The sequence below is a fragment of the Lolium rigidum genome, chromosome 4 (genome assembly GCF_022539505.1).
Source record: "Lolium rigidum isolate FL_2022 chromosome 4, APGP_CSIRO_Lrig_0.1, whole genome shotgun sequence".
Taxonomy (NCBI): Eukaryota; Viridiplantae; Streptophyta; class Magnoliopsida; order Poales; family Poaceae; genus Lolium; species Lolium rigidum.
The window spans coordinates 50,958,223-50,985,167 of NC_061511.1; the positions used below are offsets into that span (position 1 = coordinate 50,958,223).

Consider the following 26,945-nt stretch of genomic DNA (forward strand, 5'->3'; position numbering starts at 1 on the left):
CATCAGACTTCCAAGCACAATCCGCGAAATGGCTTAAAACTCTTAAGTAATAAAACGCCCCTTATCGAAAAAAAGCACAATCCGCGAATATCCCTCTCAAGCAAAATACGTAAGGCTTTTTAAACAACTTCAGTTTGCTCAGGTTTACCTAGAGTATAATGAAAACTATTCGCACCGTCCTAGTACAACCATTTATCCTTGTTCGGATTTAATTAGAGTTTAGTCCGGTGTCCTGATCACATCCAACCTCCAAGACTGAACCGTTTCTGCAAAATTGTCAACTGCTGAATGATGCTCAGTTTGGTCACACTACAAGCATAATCCACGGATATTCCCTGCGGATTTTGCGATGCGAGATTTAAAATCGTTTAATTTGCGCGCTCGGGCTTGATTAAAATGTAACTTTGCTAGGAACTATTGTTAGCGGTGTGATCACACGGCTAACAATCAAATGTCTGGCCACGCTTTAACCATATGGTCAAAGTATCATTCCGGCGCGCCCACACAGTGGACGTCGACGTGCTTTATTAATTTCGCTCCCGTTCCAGTGAGCAACTGGCAGAGACGCATGCAAATATTCCTCTTCTCAATTGCCAGTCGCAAAATCAGACGATGCAGCTTCTGATCACACCAAATCGAAGAGGTCATAGACTCAGAGGTGTATATAAGAGAACCCATCCTCCTCGTTTCTTTCATCGATCCTCACACTCCGAATCATTCTAGGCTCTCCTCCCTCCTTTGTTTCTCTACTTGGTGCGGTGGGAGACTGGGAGTGTACCATGGCGGCTCACGGGCTTCTCGGCCTCCTCGCGCTCGCCGTGCTCCTCGCCGCGGCTGACGCCGGCGTGACGAGCGCGTATCGGCGGAAGCTGGAGGCCACCGCGGACATGCCGCTGGACGCCGACGTCTTCCGCGTGCCGCCCGGCTACAACGCTCCGCAGCAGGTGCACATCACGCTGGGCGACCAGACGGGCACGGCGATGGCGGTGTCGTGGGTGACGCCCGACGAGCCGGGCAACAGCACGGTGGCCTACGGCCGCTCGCCGGAGAAGATGGTGCTCTCGGCGCGGGCCACCCTGACGCGCTACAGCTACTACAACTACACGTCCGGGTTCATCCACCACTGCAACCTCACCGGCCTCGAGCACGGCGTCAAGTACTACTACGCGATGGGGTTTGGGCACACGGTGAGGACCTTCTCCTTTACCGCCCCGCCCATGCCCGGCCCCGATGTGCCCTTCAAGTTTGGACTCATCGGTACGTACACACATTTCCTTCGTTCACTTCAACATCCAACATTCGTTCAATTCAATGTCCAACATTCGTTCACTTCAATGTTCATGTTAAAGTATAATTAGTTAGTCGTTAGTAGTACTACTCCATTAGTAATGAAGTTGTGACAAAAGGGTTCGGTGGGATCTAGGACAAGATGAGAAAAGACCAGCATAGTCAAAGTCGTCGTCGCTAGCATCCAGTGGATCACAATTTTGCGGCAGTGTTCAGGCGGCATCCAGCAAGTTGCTGGCATGTCCACTTCGTTCAAGTCTGAGTTTCTTTGGCTAGTATCAATCACAACATTTGGAAAAATATTGCCAGGATTGACTAGATCCCCATGCATGGACCTTGGACCAGTCACCAGTTCAATGTATCTGTAACTGTATACTGAAATTCTCTATTTATCTGAACTGTTACATTGGTTTAGATCTTATTACCACTACTGTACAATATCTGTGTATATGCTGAAAATAAATCTGGGCCAACAAACAAACAGGTGACCTAGGCCAGACGTTCGACTCCAACAGCACGGTGTCGCACTACGAGGCCAACGCCGGCGACGCGGTGCTATTCGTCGGCGACCTGTCCTACGCCGACAACTACCCGCTCCACGACAACAACCGCTGGGACACCTGGGCGCGTTTCGTCGAACGCAGCGTCGCCTACCAGCCCTGGCTCTGGGCCGCCGGCAACCACGAGCTCGACTACGCTCCAGATATCGGCGAGACGACGCTCTACAAGCCCTTCACGCACCGGTACCCGACGCCGTACCGTGCCGCCGGAAGCACGGAGCCCTTCTGGTACTCCGTCAAGATCGCCTCCGCGCACATCATCGTGCTCGCCTCCTACTCTGCCTATGGCAAGTACACGCCCCAGTGGCTGTGGCTCAGCCAGGAGCTTGGGCGCGTTGACAGGAAGACGACGCCGTGGCTCATCGTGCTCCTGCACTCTCCCTGGTACAACAGCAACAACTACCATTACATGGAGGGGGAGACCATGCGGGTGCAGTTTGAGCGGTGGCTCGTCAATGCCAAGGTCGATGTCGTCCTCGCTGGCCATGTCCACTCCTACGAGCGTAGCCGCCGATTCTCCAACATTGAGTACGACATCGTAAACGGCAAGTCCACACCGGCGCATAACCTGGACGCGCCGGTCTACATCAACATAGGCGACGGAGGCAACATCGAAGGCATCGCTGACAAGTAAGTTGCATAAGGCAATCCCAACTTCCCAATGCATGCAGTGGTATTAATCGTATCTAAGACATGTTATATCTAGGCGAAATGTTGATGTTTCAAGACTAATATGGCTCTTAATTAGCAACCAATTAACGCAAATTATCATTATTTTCTCACAAAGGATAGTAAATAACATATAACTAACCAAAGAAGAAGAAAACACTACACATATAACTGAAAAAGCATGCCTATCACATATAACTAACCAAAGAAGAAGAAAACACTACACCATTAAGATACAAACCACTGAAAAAGTTGATCAAACATATACTTAGTGCATATATATGTGAGGGTTCAAGATACAATTGTGTTGCCACAATTCTAATCTTCACAATAATTTAGTTTTATGGCGAGAATGTTAACAACAAATTAATCGACACAAGTAGTGCAGCTCAAACCTGGATGCATCAATTTCTGTTACTGACGAACGCAAATGCATCTTTCCATGATACGACGGAATATTTTGGTATGACACACACCACTAGAAAAAATTACAAATTACATTATTATATTTACATGATAGACTTAAGAACTAGGAGTACCATATTGACACTGCTGATAAACCTAGATTAATTTGAAAATACAGCTGAAATACTCTTTTCCACTGCTAACAAAACATCACTTGACACAGCTTCACGAAGCCGATGCCAGCATACTCAGCATTCAGGGAAGCGAGCTTCGGGCACGCGACACTGGAAATCAAGAACCGAACGCATGCTTACTATGAGTGGCACCGTAACCACGACGGTGCAAAGGTCACCGCAGACTCTGTGTGGCTCACTAACAGATATTGGATGCCTACCGACGACTCAAACTGATCATCTCACATCATTTATCGACATTGGACAAAATCGTTCCTAAAATTTCAGATGACAAAACCTGTGTAATCTCCTTGTTTTTTCTATTAATTTGTCAGGAAGAAAAAGTGTTATTTCAGGTCACAAGATAAAATAGAGAGAAAAGTTTATTTTGCCAATGCCAACTGGCGGCTCATTTTGTACAATACGAACACAATTATGTAACCCCTACATCCTTTATGGATATTTAAAAAAATAAAGAACACATTATGATATATTTTCTATTAGTATTATCTCTAGCAACGAATGTGTGTGCTCGCCCAGATTGATGCTATTAACATTTAAAAAAATAAAAAAATGACTACATGTTTTAAGGTAAGTCCTAAAAGATCATCTCTTAATGAAGAAAATACCCACATTCTTTCCTCACCTTCTAGGTAAGCAACTACGCTACATGGCATTTATTATAATAAGAAAGGCTCAAATCACCCTATTCTTCATCATGCCCAACAACTACACTAAAACCAGATAGAACAAACACCTAAACTCCTAAAACCTTCGCCTTAACCCTGCTCACTAAACTTGGTCCTAGGATGTATTTTCCATGCGAAAATGATTGTTACTTCTTGGAGTATGTACTTCTCTTCTCGTATACAACAATAATGCTGATTTTAGTATATATCTTAATCATTTTAATATACTTCTTTGATAAATATTAGAAAAACGGATACCCAGAAGTGTAGGGACTAATTATAGTTTCAAGGAACCAAATAAACCCTCCGCACTAAACTTGGACACACATCATTTTAATATACTTCTACAACATTAGCATGGAGATAGATGTAAATGCTGCAACTATATACAACTAATATTTGTTTGCAAACATAATGTTAATGTAAGCAAATAATAATAATAAATATGATTTAGCGATGATGCAATCCTCAGTGTGGTAGAGGAAAAGCCATATATTGCACTTAATGAAGTGTTCCAGAGAACAACGGTGGCGTGCAAAAGTAACAAGAATAGCCATCGGTGGCTTACGGAGAGGTGAGGCTAAGTCGGCTATGGAGATCTAGGAACAACATTATTGCACATGATGTACTCACGTTCAGTCCCTGGTGATGGAGGTGAAACCTCTTTCTTCTTTGTTGTATAATGGTATATCTCAGGAGATACAATGCATGGACCTGTGTATGTCTAGGTCATAACCCTGGGGGTGCCCTTGTGAGCTTTATATAGGAACCGGCTAGGGTTTACATGCTCTGAGTTTGTTCAGACGACTAAGAGTCCTAGGATATCTTGGCTAAGAATGTTGTGTCTTCTTGTTTAAGTCTTATAGCATTGTACAACTGTCGGGCTCCTGTGGATCCGATTTGGGCTATCTAGTTGTCCGTCTTTGGGCTTTAGTCTTCTTCCAATAGGCTTGGGCCACCTGATATGTCTCATGACACATCCGTCCATGGTACACCCGACTTGGTAGAACGTCCCTGACCCATGGCCACCATGGGCGACCGCCAGGGGCCCATGCCAATGGGGCCCCAGGATTTAATCTTCCCCTATGCCCCTGCTTAGCCTTTTAGCTTCTAATTGAAGGAAAATAGTGTAGACAATCATAAAGGCCACGAGAAAACACGCGATCAACTTCATCCACTCACGCGGCAAGCTCTGTTCCTCTTCGACTTATTGTGGACTCTTCACATGTGTTCGCCTCGCTCGGTCGCCTCCAGGCTCCATCGACCCGCGCTACTCCCAGTCCCAGCTTCCCAAGTCTGTTGTGCTCCATCGATTGGCTAGGGGAAATTACTTTACGCCCGCCAATAATCCCCTAATCACCCCTGCCATGTGTGTAAGTCCAAAACTTAATCCCTATCTAATGCTTCATCTAATCAATGATTTAACCTCTGAATTAGGGAGTGTTCTAATTTGAGGTTATAATTTCATGTAAATTCCTTTAGCTATTAGGTCTTATAATGCCGAAATTTTTCATGAAGCACTGAAGAATAATTGGTCGATGGAGTCACTGTAATTTCATTTTATTTAAGATAATCAAACTAGTAGAGAATGCTTGTTATATTTTGCTATTTTGCTATTTTTATTATTTTTATCGTAATATGGCATCGCTTAAGTGCTTAACAATTATTTATAGACATCTTGAACTAAAAATGTGTGCTTAGATTTCAACTCTTAAGCTTTTGCAAGTGAAAGTAAGCACATATATATTTAGATATCATATTATGCGTACACATATATTAGCATTAAGGGGCCTTTTTCGGACTTCGCCTAGGGCCCCTGAAAATATAAAGCTGGCCCTGCTTGGGCCTATCTATTAGGCATACTCCCAAGTTAGGGTAGAGATACATACATAAATGTTCTTTTGAACCCGAGTTCATATGCTCGAGTTCCAATAGAAAATTTATAAAAAATAGCAAACAAATTCAAAAAAATATGATTTTTTTACAACGGACATGAGAATGGGTTCTAACTGGAAGCAACTTTATGACGAAAAATGACAAATTTGGTGGTCTCTGCAAAAGTAACAAAATTTGGTGTTGTTTGAACCATTTGGATTTGTTATTTGCAACAATCAGATGTCTTTTTTGCACAGACCAGTACATGTATCTTTTCTAGGAGATTTTTGGCATGCTATTAGAACACATGTTGTTCATTATACTAATTTTATTTTATTTTATTTTAGGTGGTCAAGTTACACACAAAAGAATCCTCCTCAACTGATGGTATTAGAACAAGATGTAGTCGAGCCTCTCCTCCTCTCCGTCCTTCACGCCGCTAGGGCCAGTGTTTGTCTCTTCACCTCCTCCTCCTAGATCGATGCCGTCCTTGTTGAGGTCGATGTAGTTGCCCGTCTCACGCGTCGACCATGCAATGCCGACAGATAAGGGCGCCGCCCTCGCTCTTAGGTCGTTGTGTTATTCTTTGAGGGTGAGTGCGAGCCTTGGGTTTTAGGTGAGGCATCGGTGTCACGCAACAACGGCTCCTTTCAGGCATCCGCCAACAACGAATGGCAGGGTGCGCAGAGCAGGCGACAAGTACGCATTGCCAAGGATGGCCAGCACGACATCGTCCTCCTCGAAGCCCATCGTGTCGTACATGCGGTGGTGAGAGCAGTGGAAGAGGCAGATGCTCTCTTCCGCCCTAGATGTTTGCAACGACAACATCGAGGGTGCGCTTGAAAACACCCCACTAGAGTTCGCGACCCTTATGGTTCTTGTTCTTCGGGTGATCGGGTTGCCATCATGGCGGATGAGCTCTATAGCCCGTGTATGAAGAAGGAGTAACAATGCTTGGCATCCCACAGAGGGCGCCATGCGATAGGTCCAGCACTACCTCCTCTCAGTGGTGGTAGAGCACCACACCTCATTGACCGTCAAATTACGGGAAGAAGCCATCCGCCGCCACGCCATCGCTGCTAACATAGGCATCCCGAATGGGTCTGCCGAATAAAGTACCCAAGGATGGCTGGAGGCCCACGACCCGAAGTTTATGAAGCCCGGAAGCCTAACAAGCGTTGATATGGAAAGTAGAGATAGATTAGGAAGTCTTGTAATAATATGGGAAGGACTCGTATAACCTCCCGGACTTTGTAACTTGAGCGATACGAAAGCCTCGGCTCCACCTCCTATATAAAAGGGAGCCGGGGGAGAAAGAAAGGATCGAATCATTGTCAACACAAACCCTAGTTTTCATAGTCGAGCACCTTTTCGGCTGAACCTTCCAGATCTACTTGCCCTCTACTTTCCGCGAAACCCTAGTCTACAACTTGTAGGCATTGACAAGTTAAACCCTTGTCAATTGGCACCGTCTGTGGGAAATGGAGGCGACAAGGAGCTGATCTCGATGGCATTGTCAACATCGACAACATCATCAGTAGCAAGCAACACGATGGACGGAGGTAAACAGGTCAAACCTGATCTCGTCGATTTTGTTCCTCACCCTCCCGCCCGTTTGCATGCATATGCCGATCTGGAGGAGTCGACGGAGATGACGTTCGGGAGTTTCCACTTCCTCGTCGGGAAAAAAGGATCGCACCTTTTTGCGGCACCGATCTTTTCGGGACCGTCAGCGGCCGATTCCGACTTTTCGGGATCATCAACATCAATCATCGAGTCGGTCGACGAGGAGTTTTCGTCGTCAAGCTTCACCAAGCCTGCCATCGGCGGAGAACTCGCCGATATGTTCGGCAACATGTCTTTCGGGTCGTTCACAGGCTCCGATATGAGCAGCGACACGAAAGCATCGATAGCTTCGACTTCATCGAAAGATCTTCTTCTATTCAGGAGGTCTTCGCCGATCTATCAGACGGTGTCACCAACCCTGAAGAAGAAAACAAAGCTATAATATATCATCAAATCTGTGTGGTCGGTGAATCAAGTCATCCAGAAGAGGCGTCAGAGGCTTTCGATGATTTGGGCAATCCATATATCGATCCCGCTGATCTTACGCGAGGAACAAGAAATAAATACGTCGGGTCCACACCTCGCGATAAAGTACAACTTCCGCAAATAGCTTGGGATAGAGCTTAGAGGGCCATGAACGGCATAGAGCCGATGACCACCACAGCCACAGCAAAAGAGCCGCAAGCCTATCAATATAGACTCGCTCGTGTCGGACGAGAGCTCGAAAAACAAAGAGTTATACTTGACCAAAGAAGAGCTGCAGCTTCCGCATCAAGTGCGCGCAGGGCCAACCTGAGCCGACAATCAGGAACCTCGGGAGATAGTCACAGAACAGCACGCGCAAGAGGAAGATCTCGACTAGCAAACGTGCCTGAGCATGAAAGAGAGAACCTGATAGAAAACCTCGACATGTCTTTTATGTCGATAGATACAAGAGGGCACATCATCCCCAAAACACCAGAAGCAGGATATATGGTGAGTCATGCCTTCATCTTGGCATCCAAGCCACCTCCCGGAGGACCCAGAGAAGCTTTGTACCAGATGGCGATGGCAGGAGTTGGCGTCATGGGGGCATCGATAGCAGGATCAAGTACGCCACAACCAGAGAGCACACCGAGACAAAATAATCCTCGACCTACTACGGCAGCGCGAGATCCTCCACGAGAAGGTGACGCAAGAGATACAACGATATAAGAACGAGTCGATACAGCATGGCAGGAGAGAAGAGAACGTCGGTACTCACCAGAAGTCGATGAAGAGGATATGTGTAGACTCCCTAGCTTTAGTCGACGAGTTCGTAAAACTCGGGTACCTTCTGGTGTAAGTTACTTGATAATTACAAAAATTTCGATGGATTGCAAGAACCAGAGGATTGGTTAACTGATTACCTGGAGACAGTGAAATTGACGGGTGGAACTAGAGCAACTGCCATGCAGAGCAAGCAAACACCTTGCAGAATAAAGTGATACAAGGTTCAAACGCAAAGAGCAGAAGTTTCACACGCAAGATTCACCAGCGATACAAGTTCAGAACTAACAAGTTCACAAGTTCACCAGCGATACACAGCAGCTGCAGAGCTGCAATAAGTTTTACAACATAAGCCAATGAGAGGCTATCATACGAATATAACAAAGTTTTAGCACACACCCACAGCGGGGCAAAAGAACAGCTCAAAACACAGCAGAGGTGACACACTGACACCTGCGCTGCGTCATAGCTAGGGAGCAACTTGCAGTAGCACGGGGAACTAGGAGCTTCTACGATGACATTACTGGGGGAGCTTGAGGGTCGATCTAGAGGGATACATCAACGTTCTTCTTACTTTCTTTTGGGATGCTTCCTAATTGGTGAAGTTACATCACCGCCCTCAATAGCACCATTGAGCCTCGGGCTGAACCTCCTAGGCACCGCAGCAGCAGGCTTCTTGGTAGCATGGCTTTTTGACTTGGCAGCTTTAGAAATCCCTTCTTCATGCACAGCTGTGTTGGCAGCTTCAGGCACCGCAGCAACAGCCTTCTTTGTGTTGGCAGCTTCAGTAGCTTCAGAAATGTTGCAGGAGGCATCAATATTGCTGCAGTAAGCACCAACTGGCTGCAATGCAATGATTTTTTTCTTCAGCAGCCTTCTTTGTGTTGGCAGCTTCAACAGCTTCAGAAATGCTGCAGGAGTCACCAACATTGCTGCAGGAAGCATCAACTGGCTACAATGCAATGATCTCTTCTTCATCAGCCTTCTTTGTGCTGGTAGCTTCAGAAGCTTCTTCTTCATCAGCCTTCTTTGTCCTGGTAGCTTCAGCAGCTTCAGAAATGCTGCAGGAGGCACCAACATTGCTGCAGCAAGCACCAACTGGCTGCAATGCAGATAATCTAGCTATGCATGCATCAACTTGTGCTTGGTCAACTCCAAAGATTCGGGATTCGCCTTGAAGAAAGGATCTGAACTGCGGACTGGATAACTTCTTGAGACTCAGGCACTCCAGAAGTTACCACGGCAGAAGTCGCCATAGCAGATCTTACATCTTGGGAGTCAACTGCGGACTGAATGCAAAATCTTGATGATTGCGCATAACAGATCTCCTCTAGAGATTTCAACTGAAATGGGAAATTGAAGAGAAGATGTAAGATTTGAAGCCAAATACGGCATAGTATACTTTCAAGATAAAAAGATGATCAATACCTTAAAGTTCTCGAAAGAGATCCTGCCATTGTCCTTAGCCTTACAAATAGTGTCCATCAAAGTCGTCATATCATACTCATTGAGCCGAGGACGATTCTTGTTTACACTATCCGTCAGTTTCAAATTATCGATAATAAATCTATGACAACCGAATATACAGTTAAACAAGTTAACTGTGAAGCAGGCACATCAAATCCATACGAAGCAGGCAACTCAAGCACGATAAAAAAAATCCAAAGATGACGACTAGTCTGGGCGGGTAAAAAATCCAAATCTGAATATACTGACTAGTAATTGATAAGAGCACAGAATGCTTACTGAATTATGATTGTGCAACCAGGCATAGTAAGTGATGCCTTGTTTTTTTGCATCCTGCCTCTGCTTCTTCCAAATTTTGATAGAATCCCTGAGATGCTCATACACTATTGTACACATGTCAAATTCCTTTAGGCTTGCCAAATCCCTTGTGTACATCACTGCATGTATGTTTATATTTTGTGAAGTGGTAGGCATTAGAAATCTTGAAAAGAGAATGAGGAAAAAACATTTGACCCTCAAATGTTTGTTCTCCTTTTTTTTCATAAACTTCAATATATTCCGGTGTCCAACGACGTTTGACCCAATTCAGATCGCAATTGAATAAAGTCCTTATGTTGTTGCATATTGTACTTGAGGGGGGCCTTAGGACCTTGGGGCAGGATCAAGAGATGATGGATCTCATCTGGTCCGATGTATACAATTACATCATTTTGTAGCCGCACCTTGATCCTATCCTCTTCCAGATCAACTAGTTTCCAGAAGAGGATAGGATCAAGGTGCAGCTACAAAATGATGTAATTGTATACATCAGACCAGATGAAATCCATCATCTGCTGCCCCAAGGTCCTAAGGCCCCCCTCAAGTACAATATGCAACAACATAAGGACTTTATTCAATTGCGATCTGAATTGGTTCAAACGTCGTTGGACACTGGGAATATATTGAAGTTTATGAAAAAAGAGGAGAACAAACATTTGAGGGTCAAATGTTTTTTCCTCATTCTGTTTTCAAGATTTCCAGCTCCTACCACTTCACAAAATATAAACATACATGAAGTGATGTACACAAGGGATTTGGCAAGCCTAAAGAAATTTGACATGTGTACAATAGTGTATGAGCATCTTAGGGATTCTATCAAAATTAGGAAGAAGCAGAGACAGGATGCAAAAAACAAGGCATCACTTACTATGCCTGGTTGCCCAATCATAATTCTGGTAAGCATTCTGGTGCTCTCATCAATTACTAGCTGTATATTCGGATTTGGATTTTTTTTACCTGCCCAGCTAGCTGTCATCTTTGGATTTTTTTTATCGTGCTTGAGTTGCCTGCTTCATATGGATTTGATGTGCCTGCTTCACAGTTAACTTGTTTAACTGTATATTCGGTTGTCAGGGATTTATTGTCGATAATTTGAAACTAGCGGATAGTGTAAACAAGAATCGTCCTCGGCTCAATGAGTATGATATGGCGACTTTGGTGGATACTATTTGTAAGGCTAAGGACAATGGCAGGATCTCATTCGAGAACTTTAAGGTATTGATCATCTCTTTATCTTGAAAGCATACTATGCCGTACTTGGCTTCAAATCTTACATCTTCTCTTCATTTTTCCATTTCAGTTGAAATCTCTAGAGGAGATTTGCTATGCGCAATCATCAAGATTTTGCATCCAGTCCGCAGTTGACTCCCAAGATGTAAGATCTGCTATGGCGAGTTCTGTCGTGGTAACTTCTGGAGTGCCTGAGTCTCAATAAGTTATCCAGTCCGCAGTTCAGATCCTTTCTTCAGTGCAGAATCCTGAATCTTTTGGAGTTGACCAAACACAAGTTGATGCATGCTTAGCTAGATTATCTGCATTGCAGCCAGTTGGTGCTTCCTGCAGAAATGTTGGTGCCTGCTGCAGCATTTCTGAAGCTGCTGAAGCTAGCAGCACAAAGAAGGCTGATAAAGAAGAAGCTCCTGAAGCTACCAGCACAAAGAAGGCTGATGAAGAAGAGATCATTGCATTGCAGCCAGTTGGTGCTTCCTGCAGCAATGTTGGTGACTCCTGCAACATTTCTGAAGCTACTGAAGCTGCCAATACAAAGAAGGCTGCTGAAGAAAAAATCATTGCATTGCAGCCAGTTGGTGCTTACTGCAGCAATGTTGATGCCTCCTGCAACATTTCTGAAGCTACTGAAGCTGCCAACACAAAGAAGGCTGTTGCTGCGGTGCCTGAAGCTGCCAACACAGCTGTGCATGAAGAAGGGATTTCTAAAGCTGCCAAGTCAAAAAGCCATGCTACCAAGAAGCCTCGCTCATCACGGCGCCTAGGAGGTTCAGCCCGAGGCTCAATGGTGCTGTTGAGGGCGGTGATGTAACTTCACCAATTAGGAAGCATCCCAAAAGAAAGTAAGAAGAACGTTGATGTATCCCTCCAGACCCTCAAGCTCCCCCAGTAATGTCGTCGTTGAAGCTCCTAGTTTCCTGTGCTACTGCAAGTTGCTCCCTAGCTATGACGCAGCAGGGTGTTAGTGTGTCACCTCTGCTGTGTTTTGAGCTGTTCTTTTGCCCCACTGTGGGTGTGTGTGTTAAAACTTTATTATATTTGTATGATAGCCTCTCATTGGCTTATGTTGTAAAACTTATTGCTGCTCTGCAGCTGCTGTGTATCGCTGGTGAACTTGTTAGTTCTGAACTTGTATCGCTGGTGAACCTTGCTTGTGAAACTTCTGCTCTTTGCGTTTGAACCTTGTATCGCTTTATTCTGCAAGGTGTTTGCTTGCTCTGTATATTACAAGGTGCTTGCAGCTTTGCTTGATATGTAATTAAACTTGCAATGATGCATAGCTAACAGTGCCCAAATTATTGAATTAGCGGACAATGAGTTGTCCCTTGAGAAATCAAATGCGGTAGGTAACCTAGAAAGTCCTTCATAGGTAACCTGGAATGACCTGGAAAAGTTTTATATAACCTGAAAAGTAGTATATAGGTAACCTGGAATGACCTGGAAAGTAGTATATAACCGGAGATTTGGGATTAATCTGTGGACGCGAATGGCAAGTTGGTGTATGCTTCTCAAATTAGTGTTTTTTTTGCCGGTGCTGACCTCAAGTGTTGAGAGACTTATTAAAAAAAATATGTTGACAGAGTATTTTTTTCCATGAAAATAGTGAAGTTTAATTTGAGAACTTGCATTGGATGGAGCAGGGTTGGAAGTTTAATACCTCTTGCAGCTCAGCGGCAGCCTGGCGATCCTCTTGCAGCTTGATTTCGTGCTCAGCGGCGGCCTGGCGATCCTCTTGCAGCTTGATTTGGTGCTCAGCGGCGGGCTGGCGATCCTCTTGCAGCTTGATTTGGTGCTCAGCGGCAGCCTGACGATCCTCTTACAGCTTGATTTGGTGCTCAGCGGCGGCCTGGCGAAGGAGGGCTCGACGCTGATTTATTTTCTCTCTCCTTCCGCCAGGCTTGGATTGGCTCCGAGCCTTCATCCTTAACTACGATAATATAGGGGGAAGTAAAAGCGTATGTGCAGATGCTTTCGTGCGTCGGTGAACTTCGCTGCGGCAGAAACCTCGGCTCCCGAGTCTGATTGAAGAGGCGCAGAGAGCTAGGCGCAGAGAGGAGAGCGGTAGCCATTACTCCTGAGCCTGACCACGGAGAAGGCAACTGCCTGTGGGAAAGCTGCCAGGAGTGGTACGCGTGGGTACTCGTGAGTCTGATTGGTTGGACTGTTGGGTACGCGTGGCCAGTGGGCCCTGCTTCGCACGCCTGCCCCTACTTGCTAGCCATTTCTTCTCCAAAGTCCAACAAATTTCTCAAAAAAAAGTCCAACCAATTTATTTTGACACTTAAGCTTATTTAACCTTGAGACAAGATTAATAAAAAGATCTAAGTTTACCTTGGAGGCAACAGAAGAGGAGGACCGAGAAGGCGACGATGTAGTCCTCGCCCCTTGAAAACATGGAGGTGGAGAAAAAGGCCACCACTGCCCTAGTTGGGTCAAAGTGAACTCGCGGCCATCGCATGAAAGTGAACTCGCGGCCATCGCACGCCGGCAGGAGTGGAAGAGGAAGTAGACAAGGTAGTCGAAGCCAAATGACTGGCGGGATTAAAGCCTCACATTATGTGCAGGAGGCCGTGGCCAGCACCACCGTAGCCAGAACATGCAATTGCACTCCTTCCTGCACAAGTAGATTACACAGTTGAAGAACTGATATGATTTTAACTAAACTCTGATTAAAATAGCAAGGTATATTGGAGCTGCAACTACAGAAGAAAAAGGAACCAAACAACTTCCTATGTTAATTTAGGTCCACACATTAGTTTGACTACAACAACTATCATTGAACAAAAACATGATGGTCAATAGATCAGTTTTAAGAACAATAAATTTGGAGGACGGTTTTGACTTAAATCCACTCCACACTTCAGCACCATGGAACTCTACAGGCCTTCACGCAATCAAAAACCAAGTATTTAAACATGGAAAGTGCTAGATCAGAGAACACAAAGCATTCAAGCTGACCACAATCCAAGTCTTGGTTCAAGCATAGCCAAATTCATATTGCTGTGGAGCAAACATAGCCAAATTGCAGATACAACGGAATGGTGAATCAGAATAATTAAATGCTATAATGCTTACCACTCAGCCTTTCCAGGCTCCATAGGAACTACAACCACAAAACCAGTAAGTGCACCCTCTAGGTCTGTCTTGTCCATACCTGTAGAAGAATACTTGTTCAACATGACAATGGGCAGCGGCATATCCATCAACCACTACATTTGTCAAATTTATAGCTTTTGCAAAACCATAAAAGTAACACTTAAATCGCAGAGTTAGATTCTCTTCTTATTAGTCCAACTAACTAAGCCTAATCAGATAAGGTCCTTATGATTCATTGTAAAAAATAAAAAAACAAGCAGACAAGGGTAACAACATTGCACAACTAAACAATATATACAGTTTTGGTATTCAATTTACAGTATTTCGAGACCATGATAGTATAAACAGCATCACAGGTACAAGAACATCCACTGTTTGACTAGAACAAAAGTATGAACTCTTCTACTCCCTTCTACTGAACTTGAAGTATCTGAAGACCATCCAAAGTAAAAAAGAGTAAGAACATGATCAAAAAAATCTACGGAAGTCATCCGTGCAACTAAAAGTCACATAATGGCATGTATATGGGTCAATGGGTCATACAGAGTACCCTACGCATGCCATGATCTAGAAAAGCATGTCTAAATTCTAGGAACGAACTTTTCTTGAGCTCACAGCAACACACGGGTGCAGACAATCGATATTTATAGTAAGAGAAAAGAGCTTTTACCAGCCTGCATAACACATGTCACGAGTTCTACTTGCGCCTGGGAGAAGGTGAGCTGCAGCTCCAACTACCGTTGAAGATGCTACTTCCTCTAGAACCCCTGAGAGACGTGACAATGTAGTTAACATGTGCAGGTTAAAGAGCTGATGTAATTTTAAGTGAACTCTGTTTTAAAACATCAAGGTATATTGGAGCTACAGTTAGAGAAGAAAGAGCCTAAACAACTAGATCCTATGTTAATTTAGGCCCACACATTAGCTTGACTACAACAGTAACTAGAAATTAACCATTGAAAGGCTAAATTTAAGGATGACAATATATCAATCTCTCAAAGTTTTACAAACCATTATGTACAAGAGCAGGAGGAAAATAAAAAGCTACAGCAATGAGATAATTCTGTTTTAAACTGGACAAGGGATCAAACAAACAATTATGCATACAACACTAGCATCATAAGCTTGTTGTTAACTGCAACTTAAATCAGACATAACAAATAGTAGAGCTATGTACACATAACATAGGAATCTTTGGCATGTAGATGAGAAAGAAGAGGAGCCCATGGGTTCACCTAAAACACTGAGGTGTAGAAGAAGGCCACTGCTGCCACGGTTGCGTCATGGTTGACTCACCACCGTATCACGGCGGCATGGGTGGAGGTGAAGTATGACTGTTACATATCAACAAAGTGCTATCTTAGAGCATGCATATACACTGTAAAAGTCATAAGCTGGCAGTTGGTTGGCTTGACCAACATGGTATGTAAAAAGAAACATAAAATACGATGTCATTCTCCAATTAGACAAACCAACATTGGAAATCACTTGGCTGCCAACCTTTGAAGTGCAGCATGCATACTGCTACCTCTTCCTTTAATTCATCCATTGGTTCCAATTCATTCAACTTCAAATTTTAGTCTGCAAGTACGCAGAGTTCAATGAGTACAAGAATAAAAACTCATTCCAAAACAGAATTATAGTAAATAGTTAATTCCGTAGAAAATAAACAGGATAGTTCTTTCAACCTGAATGTTTCCAAGTACAACAACATAAGGTAAAAAAAATCTCAATGCAACATTTGTCCCTAGTTGGTTTATTCAAGATAAAAAAGAGTGAATTGAATATGTTATCTATGTTGCCAAGCTCTTCCCAAAACAAAAGCAATTTAACACAGCCAAGACCCCTTGAACTACTTTAACACTTCTACTAAAGAAAATGCTCCACGTGTTTCCCGATTACACCAGCAAACATCTGTTTGGAATATAATCCAGAATTCTAAAGAACCAACTAGTGCTCAGATTTGTGGAATAGAGTAATCCATAAATCTAAAAAAAAGCAGTGCCAATATAGCTTTACAAACAATGCTGGCAAGTACTTCTAAATGGCACAGATTTAAATGATCAGTACAGAAAAAAAGGAAACAGCAATCACTCAATCGATATCCAAATATTACAAGAACATCAATACTACCAAATTAAGTATCCAGGCTGTCAATCAGAGAACATTCAGTAAATGGCAATAAACTGTATACAAAAATAAATTGCAAAACAACCTAGAAAAGTAGGGCCCCCTTTCCAACTTATTAATATCTGCACTGGTAAAAATGAATAAAAGGGTTACGATGAACTACCGCGTCTGTTCGTTGCATTTTCTATCACTCAAACCAACAATCTTGAATTCTATATTGCCATGAGCGGATATTCTTGAGAGCATGCTTAGCCTTTTACGCGAACATATCATAATTATAAAAAACAAATATGGTTGGGTAACTTTTCCCACAATATTATCAAGAGCACCAAAAATGTCCATCCAAATCATAAACAGTGAACACTGGTTCACAAAGAAGTGAATAGTCGACTAACAAAGTTTTTGTAGCAAATATATTTCCAATCATAGGTCTCATTGTTATTTTTTTCAAGAAAATGCAACACAATCATGATACAAGCCTCCAAAGAGGGCTATAGCTAAGCGTTATAGGGGATCAGTGGACATCCCAGTCTGTGGGCAAGATGGAGCAAAGGCCAAGTGCCCCAGCTCTGGCCCAAAGCATCGCGTCAACCCTGATCTGTTCATTTACTAATTGGTGTATCATTAGTGAGAGCAAATTGCTCCACCTTCCTCCATAGAATTAGATACTGACCAAGCTCACGAATGCCGATGATGCCGTCGATGTCACACGCCCAGCGATGGGCATGCAGCCCATCCGCGATCGATGTTGCCTTCCGACGCCTCTTTGGAACGCAAGCGTATAGCTCTGGGGCGATCTGGCTAACGGAGCGGCCATGAAACGGGGATGAAGAGGCTATGTGACAATAGGCATGAAACATGTCTGGTAAAATAAATAGCATCCATAGATTGAACAGGCTATGTGACTAACAACCAGTTTGATCGAATACACACTGTAGCTAGTCTGATCGAATACACACTGTAGCTGCACCTAAGGAAATGGTTTTCGGAGATGAAACTACATTAATGATCATTTAAATTTTCTTAACTAGGATAAATGAATATAAGATATGGGATTCCATTTGGAATTCTGACACTCCCAGCAACGTAGTATGCCAATATTCCAGGATGGGTTCTCAAAAGTGTGAGAAGAATACTGACCTCCTCTGTACCCAAAAATTCATTGGCCAACTGCATATCAGAGAAAGCAATTGTTATGAAAAATGAAGAGTTTGAGCAATGAAAATCATCTAAACATTCCATAACCCGGTATACAAAAATTTAGGGGAAACCAGACATTAGAGATGATCAGATACAGATGAAAACCCACACATCCAAATATCCACTTGCAAATAAGAGTCATATATTGAACTGTTGGGTCAATAAGCATAGCCTTTTTTATTTTCAGAAAATAAGCAGCAGGTGCAAATGTTCTACTTGTAATAGATGCAGAGTATTTGAACTCAAAATGGAATCCAACTGGCCAATAGCGAGAGTAGTAAGAAATTCTATTAAATTTTACCAGTTCGTAACACTTAAAATGTAACCAATGCTACTGCCATGCATTGTGTACAAATGCTCTTTAGTCTTTACCGATTATTCGAATTCATAAAACAACAATACTAAATCGTATGCAAAAGTCATTAAGCAAATTGCTATCCATGGTAGGAAGTAAAAGGGACCCGGTATAGCTTAAATATAAGCCAGTCGAGATAAATTCATCATCCAAGTTAGAAAGGATGTTACTATATGCCATAAGCAACTGCTGCACCACAACAAGAGTAAATGCAGTGTAGTACATTAAAATGCTGACACCTCCAAGCCAAAAATAGCGATGAAGTGAAATGCCTAAAGTGTTTTAATCCCAACAATATCCTCAGCTATCTGGGCTGATCCTACTGTATCCTATACTAGTAGTATAATATATGTTCAATTAAGTACTATAGGCTAGTACTTGGAAGCCGCATGTTAGAACACTAATCAATAAACAAGCCAATCAAGGCTTAGTTATTACCCCCATAAGACAATAATACATGTCGCTCTAAAAGTTAACCTGACGCATAACATCCCCGGTCGAATTTTAAAACATAATGGCAAATGAGTAGCTAAATAAGCAGTTGGTACACCACGACAACGCAAACGTACTCGAAACTGAAGAAGAATAAATATGGCCCATGCATAGTTAGCTATTAGTACCTACTAACACATTCAGAGCAAACAAACTGTGAGACAATAGTACACCTTTTTTTTATTGTTTCAGCGACCGCAACAAACGAACCAGCCTACCGTGGGTGAACAACTGCTCTGAAATCGGATGAAATCGCAGTATATGAACTGCATCAGGATCAAACAAACATAGTTTGCATAATATAAATCAGCCATCCAAGTAACCAATTGCAAAACAATCATATATTGGACTGCTGGGTCAATAAGCCGAGCCTTTTTATGTTGAGAAAAGAAGCAACAGGTGTATTGTTGCATCTGCACCGGATGCAGAGCATTTAGATTCAAAATGGAAACCAATTGAAATGTTACTGAAAATTGATCCAATGCTACTGCCATCATGTAGAAATGCTCTTCATTCTTTACTGAGCACTTAAATTCAGGAAACTCAAATACTTAGCTAGTATGCAAAAGTCGCTATGCAAATTGATATCCATGGTTGAAGCAAATAAAGCGCAGCATTGTGTAATTATAGAGGCACGGAGAGGAGGTGTGGTGTTCACTTGGTCAGAACAAAGAGCATTTTCCTTATTTTTATTTATCCTAAAAAAACAGCGTTCAAATTTATGCCTGGGAAGGCGACTAAAGAAGACAAGACAGGATTTGGTAGTAAGAATCTTCGCAATGAACCGGATAAATCTTCACACTTAACCAGGGTAGCAGAGACAAGAAAGATTTTGGTAGCAAAAATCTTTACACTGAACCCGAGAAAATCTTGCAAAGAATCCTCTACAACACGAAAATAAGAGTGAGAAGTTGTTTGCAAAACATACACCCACCCTTGTACAAACCAGAGCAAAACATGTACCCAGGGGAAGCATTTTTCTTCTTTTTGTTTAGTCAAGAAAAACATAGGTTCAAAGATTATGTCTGGTGAGTCGAGGAAATAAGACAAGACATAATTTTGGTAGTAAGAATCTTCATGCAGAACCAGAGAAAATCCTACAAAGAATCCAATGAAAAGAAGAGGAACTAAGAAACATAGCAGAGGCTCGCCATTATAAAAAAAACAGAGCAAATGTACCCGAATAATATGAGCATTAACCCTCTATGCAAGACAACATGAACGAAGGTACAATAATAAGACGCTCACATCACAATGAAACATGAAGGGTACAGGTGACAACACAAAGGCCACTAGTTGTCTACACGGCTGCTGCAAATTAGAGAAAACATGTGTAGAATCTGAACATTGTGCAAACATGTACATACATCCAGTCTGGCCACAAAACACCAAATTTTCCTAGAAAAATTCTTACGGAAATCCTGCTTTCTCATAGCCTATTACTTGCATTTAGCAAGAACGCACAACAGATCACCATCTGCACCAACCATGAATATGAAACCAGAAGGGTTTAAGAGAGTCGGATTACCTCATAGCCATAGTTGATGCCAAGCGGCAGGACGTGAAGACGACGGTGTTCTCTCTGGCTACACCAGCAGCGCCCATCATCCGTTGCCAAGAGAGATCACCACAGGTCTACATCGGCGCGACAGACAAGTGGAAGGCTGGCTCCAGGGGTGCATCCACTGCCGATGTCGATGTCGATCCAGAAGCCACAGCCACGGGTAGCTGTAATAAGTTATTAAGGATACCTTAGTGAAACCCGAAACGACTAGTTAGTAGTTGATTCAAACAAGAATGATAGTTTCATCACCGCCTATGAATGATAAGCAGAGAACTGTGAAAGAAATAAAAGAACTGAGAAGTATACATGATAAGCCAACAAGATTCTAATCAAGTGAAAACAAATTTTCCCGCTTCCACACATGCATGCTTCTCTCGACCGCCTAGCCATTCATCCATGAACGGGAAATAAAAGTAACAAAAACCAATCAAGGACGTATGTGAGCGAGAGCAACCAGAACGGGATCAAAAAATTTGAGGTCAACGTTTCTCGGGAACCAAAGCACCTTCATACCACTTGACGCATCGTTTTCACTAAGGTACCTTTGCGTACATATCAAGTGCTGTTGAACCGTAATAACAACAAATAAATGGTAATATGGTGATACCTTTAGCTTGCCTTTCTCCAGGTGTCCCTAGCCTCATCATGGATATGTAATTTGATATCAGTTCCACAGCCAAGGGTTCATTACAAGTATCCTCCGAGATAGCAAATGCTCCATCAGCTTTGGACTCCCACACATATCTATTAGAGAAAAATACAACGTCATAACAGCATCAAGAAAATTGCAAAGCAAAATTAAGGGAAGAATAAAAACACAAGGCATCAGTACTGTGATAAAGACAAGTACAATGGTGCCTTACTGTTTGTCATCATTGTGCTTGCTGACAACTTCAACATAGTAAGCCACCTGAGTAGATGCCAACACCAAATTGTTCTATGAGATTCAAGTCACCTCCAGTCTGCATCTTTTCCACGAAAGCTGCAAAAAGTGCAAGCAATTAACGTCAGCAAATTTCAAGGGAACCATCTATATGTGTTAGAGATTTCAAATAATCTTAAATGTAAGTAGAAAAGAGCAGCACCTGAAGTTCCAGATTTCGCAATGGTTCCAAGGTTCTTAATCTGATCTGCCTTGGTCATACCAACACCTCTATCCTGAATGGCGAGAATCTTGTTCTCCTTATCCAACTTAATCTGCATTTGCATACATAATATGCCTTAAAACCTATCATCTCTAAAAGCAAAGAAGTGACAATCGGAAAAGAGTCTTGGCTTTGCTATCCGTTGTACCCGGATTTCAAGCTGGGCAGTGTCACCTTCCCCCAAGACATCCTTATCAATAAGGGCAAGGAACCTAATCTTATCCAAAGCCATTTAATTTCCACTAACCACCACAATGAAACTTTTCTTCGTTTAATTTTGCAAAGCAGTGCTGCAGCGATTTTCTTAGGTGTCCAGTGAGGGCCACATACAGGTTCATGAATCATTGAATTAGAAATACGGACAACAACAGTTCTACAGGATTACAACCAACTCAGCGCACATAACATATTTTTTGTTGCAGAATATTGAACTGCAAAAAACAAAAAAGACAGGCTAATACGATGATACCTTTAGCTTGCCTTCTTCCAAGTACTCCTTAGCCTCATCGCAGAGATGTAGTTCGATCTCAGTTCCACAGCCGAGGGGTTCATTCCATGTATTCTCCGAGATAGCGAATGATCCATCAGCTTTGGACTCCCACACAAATCTATGAGAGATATACAAGCGTCACAAGATCATCAAATAAATTACGAAGAGAAAGGCAAGGGATGAACCGAAAGTAGAAGTCACCAATACTGTGTTGAAGACAAGGGACATTACATGCTAATGCAAGATAGTACATCAAAGGTTCAAGCTAGTTTGTAATTGGAACAAGCTAGTTTACAACTAGGTAGAGGCTATAGCACACCAGAAACAGGGAAAAAGGTCCGTCTTGGAGTGGTGAGGAAGCAAGCTACCTTTTGGTCGGGCTAGATGTCATAGTCCAACTGAGCTATGGTTTGGACCCAATGACCTCGTCGGGGCTCCGAGATGGATCCAGCTGCAGGTGGCATCATCTAGCCATCCTGTCTGACATACATAAGAATAACACAAATGATGTCAGTTCTAAATGAGGATTTGCAAGAATAAATTAGGAGGAGACTTGACCCACATGACACACCACAGCACCCGTGTATCTACCACAGGCTAGCAGGTTTGTTTTTCCAAAACAGCAGCCATGTGTAAAGTAAAAAATCATGGTTTTCTCCTACCCGAAGAGGAGAAAGGAGACATAAACTCACCAAAAACGTGCAATTGTACTCCTTCATGCACAAGTAGATTACACAGTTGAAGAACTGATATTATTTTAACTGAACTCTTATTAAAAAGGCAAGGTATATTGGGCTGCAGCTAGAGAAGAAGAGACTAAGCAACTAGATCATATATGTTCATTTAGGCCCATAGATTAGTTTGACTACAACAACTATCCTCAAACAAAAACATGGTGGTCAACAGATCAGTTTTAGCATCAATAAATTCGGGGGACAGTTTTGACTTAAATCTACTCCACACGGAAGCTGGAGGCCACCGCGGACATGCCGCTGGACGCCGACGTCTTCCGCGTGCCGCCCGGCTACAACGCTCCGCAGCAGGTGCACATCACGCTGGGCGACCAGACGGGCACGGCGATGGCGGTGTCGTGGGTGACGCCCGACGAGCCGGGCAACGGCACGGTCACCTACGGCCGCTCGCCGGAAAAGATGGTACTCTCGGCGCGGGCCACCCTGACGCGGTACAGCTACTACAACTACACGTCCGGATTCATCCACCACTGCAACCTCACCGGCCTCAGGCACGGCGTCAAGTACTACTACGCCATGGGGTTCGGGCACACGGTGAGGACCTTCTCCTTCACTGCCCCGCCCATGCAAGGACCCGATGTTCCCTTCAAGTTTGGACTCATCGGTACGTACACATTCACTTCGTGCACTTCAAGATCCAACATTCGTTAGTCGTGAGTACTCCCTCCGGTCGGATTTAATGGACGCGGAGGGAGACTTGCACATGCACAACGTTATGTTTTTGGTGCGTCAATTAATTGCGACCTGAGGTAGTACATAGTAATGTCCAACATCCGGGAGTGATGTTTTGGAACATGGGAGCATATGCTCCCTATATTTTGAATGCATCTTACACATATTCTAAATTTCAGAAAAATTGAAACAAAAAATTCGCACGTACATCTTCATGTGCTACACGCTCACAAAGTCGTTTCATAAAAAATGAACTTATCATGTGACGTGTGTAAAAAAGACAAAATTCAGTGTTGAAAATAATGCTTTTCACAGGATAAGTTTTCTCTTTTTTACATATGCCACAAAAAATATTATTTTTTCGTGAAACTTGACGCATACACATATATTATGGAGATGTACATGTAGATTTTTTTGTCAAAGTTTTTCCACACTTCGAAATATGTTTTGTTGGTAGAGGGAGCCTATGCACCCGGGAGCCGAATTGAATTTCCGCCAACATCCGTTCAATTCAATGTCCAACATTTGTTAGTCGTTAGTAGTACTACTCCATATAGTAATGAAGTAGAGACAAAAGGGTCCGGTGGGATCTAGGACAAGATGAAAAGACCAGAATCGTCAAAGTCGTCGTTGCTAGCATCCAGTGGATCACAATTTAGCGGCAGCGTTCAGGCGGCATCCAGCAAGTTGCTGGCATGTCTGAATTTCTTTGGCTAGTATCGATCAGAATATTTTGAAAAAAATATTGCCAGGTTTGGATAGATCCCCATGCATGGATCAGTCACCAGTGCAATGTATCTGTATACTGAAATTATCTATTTATCTGAATTTGGACTCATCGGTACGTACACATTCCACTCCTTCACTTCAACATCCAACATTCGTTCAATTCAATGTTCATGCTACAGTAGAATTATTTAGTCGTTAGTAGAGTACTACCCAATAGTGGTAGAAGTAGAGACAAAAGTTTTCGGTGGGATCTAAAACAAGATGAGGAAAGACCAGCATCGTCAAAGTCGTCGTAGCTAGCATCCATAATTTAGCGGCAGCTCGTTCAGGCAGCATCCTGCAAGTTGCTGACATGTCAATTTCGTCGGACTCTGAATTTCTTGGCAAGTATCTATCAGAAAATTTGGAAAAATATGGCCAGGTTTGACTAGATCCCCAGCATGCATGGGCCAGTGGTAATGCACCCTGAAATATATCTGCAATTCTGCACTAAAATTCTCTATTATCTTAATTGTTAAATTCATTCATATCTATTACTCCTATACTACAGTATTCGGTATATGCTGAAAATAAATCGGAGCGAACAAACCAACAGGTGACCTAGGCCAGACGTTCGACTCCAACAGCACGGTGTCGCACTACGAGGCCAACGCCGGCGACGCGGTGCTATTCGTCGGCGACCTGTCCTACGCCGACAACTACCCACTCCACGACAACAACCGCTGGGACACCTGGGCGCGTTTCGTCGAGCGCAGCGTCGCCTACCAGCCCTGGCTCTGGGCCGCCGGCAACCACGAGCTCGACTACGCTCCAGAGATCGGAGAGACGACGCTCTTCAAGCCCTTCACGCACCGCTACCCGACGCCGTACCGTGCCGCCGGAAGCACGGAGCCCTTCTGGTAGTCCGTCAAGATCGCCTCCGCGCACATCATCGTGCTCGCCTCCTACTCCGCCTATGGCAGTGGCTGTGGCTCAGCCAGGAGCTTGGGCGCGTTGACAGGAAGACGACGCCGTGGCTCATCGTGCTCCTGCACTCTCCCTGGTACAACAGCAACAACTACCATTACATGGAGGGGGAGACCATGCGGGTGCAGTTTGAGCGGTGGCTCGTCAATGCCAAGGTCGATGTAGTCCTCGCTGGCCATGTCCACTCCTACGAGCGCAGCCGCCGATTCTCCAACATTGAGTACGACATCGTAAATGGCAAGTCCACACCGGCGCATAACCTGGACGCGCCGGTCTACATCAACATAGGTGACGGAGGCAACATCGAAGGCATCGCTGACAAGTAAGTTGCATAAGGCAATCCCAACTTCCCAATGCATGCAGTGGTATTAATGGTATCTAAGACATGCTATATCTAGGCGAAATGTTGATGTTTCAAGACTAATATGGCTCTTAATTAGAAACCAATAAACGCAAATTATCATTATTTTCTCAGAAGGTATAGTAAATAACACTTATTATCTAGAATACTATAGCATGCCTATCACATATAACTAACCAAAGAAGAAGAAAACACTACTCCATTAAGATACAAACCACTGAAAAAGTTGATCGAACATATACTTAGATGTGAGGGTTCAAGATATAATTGTGTTGCCACAATTCTAATGTTCACAATAATTTAGTTTTATAGCGAGAATCATAACAACAAATTAATCGACACAAGTAGTGCAGCTCAAACCTAGATGCAGCAATTTCTGTTACTGACGAACGCAAATGCATCTTTCCATGATACAAAGGAATATTTTGGTATGACAAGCACCACTGGAAGAAAGTCCAAATTACATTATTATATATACATTATAGACTTAAGAACTATAGGAGTACCATATTGACACTGCCCTAGTGATAAACCTGAATTAATTTGAAAATACATCTGAAATACTCTTTTCCACTGCTAACAAAACATCACTTGATGCAGCTTCACGAAGCCGATGCCAGCATACTCAGCGTTCAGGGAAGCGAGCTTCGGGCACGCGACACTAGAAATCAAGAACCGAACACATGCTTACTATGAGTGGCACCGTAACCATGATGGTGCAAAGGTCACCGCAGACTCTGTGTGGCTCACTAACAGATATTGGATGCCTACAGACGACTCAAACTGATCATCTCACATCATTTATCGACATTGGACAAAATCGTTCCTAAAATCTCAGATGACAAAACCTGTGTAATCTCTCTATATTAATTTGTCAGGAAGAAAAAGTTTTATTTCAGGTCACAAGATAAAATAGAGAGAAAAGTTTATTTTGCCAATGCCAACTGGCGGCTCATTTCGTACAATACGAACACAATTACCCCTACATCCTTTATGGATATTTAAAAAAAAAGAACACATTATAATATATTTTCTATTAGTATTACTCTAGCAATGAATTTGTGTGCTCGCCCAGATTGATACGATTAGCATTTAAAAAAAGATATAAAAATTATGACTACATGATTTAAGGTAGGTCCTAAAAGATCATCTTTGATGAAGAAAATACCCAGATTCTTTTCTCACCTTCTAGCAAGCAACTACGCTACATGGCATTTATTATAATAAGAAAAGGCTCAAATCACCCTATTCTTCATCATGCCCAACAACTACACCAAAACCAGATAGAACAAACACCTAAACTCCTAAAACCTTCACCTTAACCCTGCTCACTAAACTTGGTCCTAGGATGTATTTTCCATGCGAAAATGATTGTTACTTCTTGGAGTATGTACTTCTCTTCTCGTATACAACAATAATGCTGAGTTTAGTATACATCTTAATCATTTTAATATACTTCTTTGATAAATATTAGAAAAACTGACACCCACAAGTGTAGGGACTAAT

The 26,945-nt window shown here is 43.1% G+C and overlaps 1 protein-coding gene, 2 long non-coding RNA genes and 1 pseudogene across 3 annotated transcripts; 2 read left to right on the forward strand and 2 right to left on the reverse strand.

The window, feature by feature from the left end:
• Positions 1–576: 576 nt before the first annotated feature.
• On the forward strand, positions 577–3,489 carry LOC124708323 (purple acid phosphatase 2-like). Its single transcript, XM_047239998.1, has 3 exons — positions 577–1,257; positions 1,772–2,477; positions 3,145–3,489. The coding sequence occupies exons 1-3, from the start codon at positions 780–782 to the stop codon at positions 3,329–3,331; spliced, it is 1,371 nt and encodes a 456-aa protein (XP_047095954.1). The 5' UTR covers positions 577–779; the 3' UTR covers positions 3,332–3,489.
• A 12,328-nt stretch (positions 3,490–15,817) lies between these two features.
• Positions 15,818–20,481, reverse strand: LOC124708325. The gene is made up of 3 exons (XR_007005102.1): positions 20,289–20,481; positions 16,084–16,164; positions 15,818–15,917 (listed from the first exon to the last, which is right to left on the reverse strand). It is a non-coding gene; the product is annotated as an uncharacterized LOC124708325 (long non-coding RNA).
• Positions 20,482–20,934: 453 nt separating this feature from the next.
• Positions 20,935–21,577, reverse strand: LOC124708324. The gene is made up of 3 exons (XR_007005101.1): positions 21,410–21,577; positions 21,188–21,306; positions 20,935–21,068 (listed from the first exon to the last, which is right to left on the reverse strand). It is a non-coding gene; the product is annotated as an uncharacterized LOC124708324 (long non-coding RNA).
• Positions 21,578–22,378: 801 nt separating this feature from the next.
• Positions 22,379–26,446, forward strand: LOC124647027 (annotated as a pseudogene).
• Positions 26,447–26,945: the final 499 nt, after the last annotated feature.

What these genes read in the sequence shown, in the direction of transcription:
- LOC124708323 (XM_047239998.1), top strand. Translation starts at nt 780, where the DNA reads ATGGCGGCTCACGGGCTTCTCGGCCTCCTCGCGCTCGCCGTGCTCCTC. An exon ending in CTTCAAGTTTGGACTCATCG is followed by an intron (nt 1,258 to 1,771) that starts GTACGTACACAC and finishes ACAAACAAACAG; the next exon opens with GTGACCTAGGCCAGACGTTC. An exon ending in ATCGAAGGCATCGCTGACAA is followed by an intron (nt 2,478 to 3,144) that starts GTAAGTTGCATA and finishes CACTTGACACAG; the next exon opens with CTTCACGAAGCCGATGCCAG.